Source organism: Fragaria vesca, linkage group LG3 (assembly GCF_000184155.1).
Source record: "Fragaria vesca subsp. vesca linkage group LG3, FraVesHawaii_1.0, whole genome shotgun sequence".
Lineage (NCBI taxonomy): Eukaryota > Viridiplantae > Streptophyta > Magnoliopsida > Rosales > Rosaceae > Fragaria > Fragaria vesca.
This window is the reverse complement of record NC_020493.1, coordinates 24080096-24085324: the sequence shown is the minus strand read 5'-3', so window position 1 is coordinate 24085324 and position 5229 is coordinate 24080096. Positions and strand designations below refer to the sequence as shown.

The window sequence follows — 5229 nt, the reverse complement described above, 5'->3', positions numbered from 1 at the left end:
AACTATTCCGTCTCCTAAGTAGTATTAATTTTTTTTTAATTGTAAAATAAAATCCGTCGCCTAAGAATCACTTAGGCGATGGAATTTTAGGTTCCGTCGCCTAAGTGTCTACCTCACCACACCTAGGCGATGGATTTTAGCCGACGGACATTCCGTCTCCTAAGTACTTAGGAGACGAAATAATTCCGTCTCCTAAGTGCTTTTTTCCAGTAGTGAAGGCTCAAATTCACAAAAAAAAACATCAAAGGATACATGCATGGTGTCTATAAGAGGATCATAACATCTATATCCCTTCTGAAAATCTTCATAACCCACAAAAATACACTTCCTTGCACGGGGATCAAGCTTATTTCGTTGTGGTTTTGGAATATGAACATACACTGTACATCCAAATACACGAGGCTCCAAGTTAAGCAACGAATGAATCGAGATAAGTTTCTAAAGTTGTTGTAGAGGGTTTTGACATTTAATAACCCGAGAAGGGGTATGATTAATGAGGTAGGCAACATATGTCACAGCTTCTCCCCAATATTCTACAGGTACATTCATGCCGAACAAAAACGCACGGACAACTTTAAGCAACTGTCGATTTTTCCTCTCTACCAATCCATTTTGCTGAGGAGTATAAGTATTTGAAGTCTGATGTCAAATTCCATGTAACTGCATAAACGCTTGCATAGGACCATTAATATATTCTCCACCATTGTCAGACTGGAAAACTCGAACCACCTGTTGATACTGTGTGGACACCATCTTGTGAAATTCTTTGAATCTAGAATAAACATCGCTCTTGTTCTTCAATAGAGACACCCAAGTCGTACGGGTACAATCATCAATAAATGTCACAAAATACCAAGCGCCAAAGAGAGAAGGAATTTTTGCAGGACCCCACACGTCAGAGTGAATCTTCATAAATAGAACATGACTTTTATTTAGGCTTGGTGAATATGAAATACGGTGGCTCTTGGTCAGTTCACATATGTCGCAATGAAAATCTGAATAGTCGACAGCCGAAAATAATTGCGGTTGCAGCTTCTTAAGATAACCGAAGTTTAGATGACCCAACATGTAGTGCCCAAGCCACACATCTTTCTCAGCACTCTCAGCTCTATTGACCTGATTAGCTTGACCCAAAGACTACATATGTTTCTCTCATGTCTCTGTCAGATCTAGGTAGTACAATTTCCCTTTTCTCACTCCATAACCCAAAATTCGCCGCGTCAGAATGTTCTGAAATACACAGAAAGACGAATAAAAGGTGACGATACATGATAATTCTTGAATGATTTGGCCAACTGAGAGAAGATTGTATGACAATAAAGGGACGACTAATACATAATCAAGTGTTAATGTGTTTGATAGGACAATAGAGCCTTCTCCGGTAACCAGAGTTGGAGTACCATCAGCGGTAGAAACAATATTTTGAGAGGAGGGTTTTAATTTTTTCAAGAGGGTAGGATCATTACACATGTGATTTGATGCTTCTGTATCAATAATCCAAGACCTATTCATAGATACATTACCACTCATATCTGACTGTGCCTGACTGTGCGATATTGGAGACATTGGATGGTTGGTCTTCCTCTGTAGTGGTTATAACAGCTTTTGCTTGATTTTTTCAGGGTTTCAAGGTGAAATCCCACCAATCCGGGTACCTAATTGTTTCAAAACAACGTTGCTTGCTATGACCTAATACTCCACATAGTGAACATTTTGAGTTCGCATATGAATTTGGTTTGCATGGAGACCGGCATGGTGCGGTGGTATGGTAGTTGATTTGGTGTGCCATTTTGGAGGTTTGGTTTTTGAGATTCAAGAATTCAAGAATTCAAGAATAATGATTTTGATATATGCAACGATTTGTTTGTGGTGTGATTAGGGATTCAGGTTTGGTTTTAGGATTTGGAAATTTGTGTGTGATTTGTGGGGTTTTTGGTACGCAGCGATTCGTGGTGTTTTGGGTGTAAATTCAAATGATCGAACCTGGCAAGCTCTGATGCCAAGTAGAAAATAATTATTCAATATGGTTTGGTATGCTTCAATGTATATTCTTCTCCATACAAAAAGTTTATATAGAGATACTATTGTAGTGCTAATAAGAATAATAGGAAAATATTTCTTACATCTATACATAATATTTACAAGAAAAGTAAATATTTACAAATATTTACAAATATTCTACGTACTTTAGTTTCCTTGTTAATGGGATATAGAGGAAGCCTTAAGCCTTCTCTTCATCTTGTTGATGCGCACAACGAGCATTACATATAGCATATCATGTACCTTTTCTATGAATCGGAAGTATGCATATCTCCACGTCTTGTTGAAAATCAATGAACTACAGACTCCCCAGAATCCTACAGTGAACCCAAGCCCAACAGGAACATAAAACCATGGAATATTTTTTTGAAACAATAAAACCATGGAGTTTGATGCTCGTTGTTGTTGTCTTGGTCATCAATTCTCTTAATTGCTTGACACTCATTTGGAAGTGGAAGACCACAAAGTTTGGGGTTCCCTTCGAATGAAGATACATTAAAGCCTTGGATTTGAGTGCCTTTTGGTATTTGTCCTTCCAGATTGTTGTAGGAGACATTGAGATTTGCCAAAAAATTCAGACTAGTCACTGATGAAGGAATTTGTCCAGACAAATGATTCTCAGAGATATCCAAAGTTTGTAAGTCTCTGAGGTTAGATATTTGGGCGGGAATGTTGCCGGTGAAATTGTTGTGGTTAAGCTCCAAGTTTTGGAGACGATCTAATCGGCTGATTTCAGTAGGTATACTTCCATAAAAATTGTTGTGCTCTAAGTTGATCTCCCGTGGAAAGAAAGACAAGGAATTGAGTTGCTGACCTATAAATCCAGCATAAAGTCGTGATTGAGTTATTGGCAGTTCAAGATGTGCATCATCATGATCAACACTTTGATTAGATCTAGACACCAACATAGGTAGTCTTAGAAGTTGCTTTGGAAATTCACCAACAAATCTGTTTGAAGCAAGATTCAGATAAAACAACCTTGGGAGAGTCCCTAGTCGACTTGGAACTGGCCCTGTGAGTTTATTAGCAGCTAAACTTAAGACTGATAGGGTCTTGAGATTCGTTAACCATGCAGGGATCTCACCGGTGAGGTTACAACCGCCCAAATTCAAAAATCGAAGATTCTGAAACCCATCAAAATCAGCTATGCCGAAATCAGCAGGAGTTCCATTGGCTGCTCTGTAACTAAATGGCAAGGATAAAAATACGAGACTCTCGGAATGCCTCAATATATTCATTGCCTTTGTGATATTGCTCAATCGACTATAAGAAATTGAGAGGAATGACAAGAATTTCAGTGATAGGATCTCAGGTTGTATTTCTCCATGTATATCGTTTAAACCAAGTCGAATTGCTTTCAGGGACTTGCATGAATAAAGACTCGTTGGCAAAATGCCATTCAAGTTATTCGATAAGAGGTCAAGTCTGGTAAGCTGAGCTAGTTTTGAGAAATTAAGCATTGAAATATCCCCGTGGAATTCATTGCCTAATAGATTTAGCTCTATAAGGTGAGTGCAATTCATCAAAGATGGGGGTAGAGAACCTCCAATATGGTTCCAATAAAGGAGTAAGAATTCCAACTTGGCAAGATTACCAAAATTTTGAGGAAGCACACCACTCAATTGGTTGACAGAGAGGTCAAGAATTGCGAGGTTGGTCAGGTTCAGCATTCTATCACTGATGACTCCAACAAGTGAATTGCGAGGCATTGCAACTTCCTCAAGTTTTGCAGCCTTGTAGATATCTTCTGGAAGTGAACCTGAGAGATTGTTGTACCCGGCACGAAAGACTTTGAGTTTAGAACACTCTCCTAGTCCACTGGACAAACTACCATTGAATCGATTAAAGGAAAAATCCAATACACTAATCAAAGGAGAAGAGTCGAGACAAAGCGAGGACGGGATAGATCCTGAGAATAAATTATTGCTGATCCGAAAACTAGTCAAATTCCCAGCTTGTCGGAAGAATTGAGATGGAATTGGACCAGTAAATTGATTGTAGGACAAATCCAGCACTCGGATACTAGATGACAGAGAAGGTTCTGGTAGCTCCCCAGAAAGAAGGTTAGAGCTCAAATCAAGAACCTCAAGATGACTCAAGGACAAGAAGAAAGCAACACTTTGATGTAAGGAATTGTGGGAGAGATTCAAGTGGGTGAGATGTGTGAGAATTCCATGTGCTAGTATTGCTGAAGGAAAATTAGTACCTTGTTTGAGTGTGAGGCCTTTGGAGGGCAATGAGATACGGGTGACCCAACCACCCACATTGCAGTTGATGCCTTGCCAGCGGCAACAGTCATCCGAAGTCCAGTTTAAGGAAGAGGGAGAAGAAAGAGCGAGAGCGAAGGACAAGAGAGAAGTACGTTCAGTTTGGATGCATGCAAGAATATTAGGAGTAACACCCAGTATGCAACAGAAAATGAAAACCAAAAGAAAGAAACAATGAGCCATATGAACTAACTGGACTGGGATAGCATGTTTTTGTCTTCGTGTATATTTTTATACACGGTGGACTATTGGGGATGGCTGCCTAAATATTAATGGTTTTATTATCTCATTGTATACGCTATTCTTAACATTGACAATTCTTTGTCAAAAATCCTCTAAAATACATGTACACAATAAATCACCTGCAATAATTCACAGCTGCTGCAGTCTGACCACAATGCCCTACCAGAAATGGTTATAAGTCTTCATCACCCTAAATGCTTAGCAATAAATTATTAACAATAATTTCATAATAAATTAAAAGAATATAAAAAATTAATAAATATAAGGAAATCAAACATTGCCATTTTCTTTCTTCATGCTTTTCTCTAATGAGGGGAAAATATGAAAGATTGATGAAAAAAAAAGAGACACGATACTGAGATTGTGCATTAAGTACTTTGTGTGGTGCATATTATATACTTCGTTCAAAATAAAGTGGGGTTTATACTTTATCAGGGCCCTTCCAATGAGGGATCCCTATTTTAAGCCATTTATAGGGATAGGGCATTACACCAACTTCCCGATTATAATTTTACATCTCCACCGTTCATATCTTAGGTCTATATGAGTAGATCACCTCTACAAAATTTCATATGATTTGGTGATTGTTAAGGCTTTCAAAAGTTCAATTTAGTTTTAATGACCTTCAACGGTTTTAGTTTGACATAAGCTGGACCGTTCAAAATCATTAAAACTAAAT

General features: G+C 38.3%; 1 protein-coding gene and 1 pseudogene across 2 annotated transcripts in view; both read right to left on the bottom strand.

Moving 5' to 3' along the window:
* LOC101295121 overlaps positions 1-1068 on the bottom strand; it is a 141616-nt pseudogene extending 140548 nt beyond the window's left edge. The window contains exon 1 of the transcript XR_184393.1: positions 475-1068. The product of XR_184393.1 is annotated as an uncharacterized LOC101295121 (transcript). The remainder of the gene's footprint in view (positions 1-474) is intronic.
* Positions 1069-2357: 1289 nt separating this feature from the next.
* On the bottom strand, positions 2358-4490 carry LOC101294839 (tyrosine-sulfated glycopeptide receptor 1-like). Its single transcript, XM_004296154.1, has one exon. It carries the CDS (start codon positions 4488-4490, stop codon positions 2358-2360), a length of 2133 nt encoding a protein of 710 aa, XP_004296202.1.
* Positions 4491-5229: the final 739 nt, after the last annotated feature.

What these genes read in the sequence shown, in the direction of transcription:
- LOC101294839 (XM_004296154.1), bottom strand. Translation starts at nt 4,490, where the DNA reads ATGGCTCATTGTTTCTTTCTTTTGGTTTTCATTTTCTGTTGCATACTG.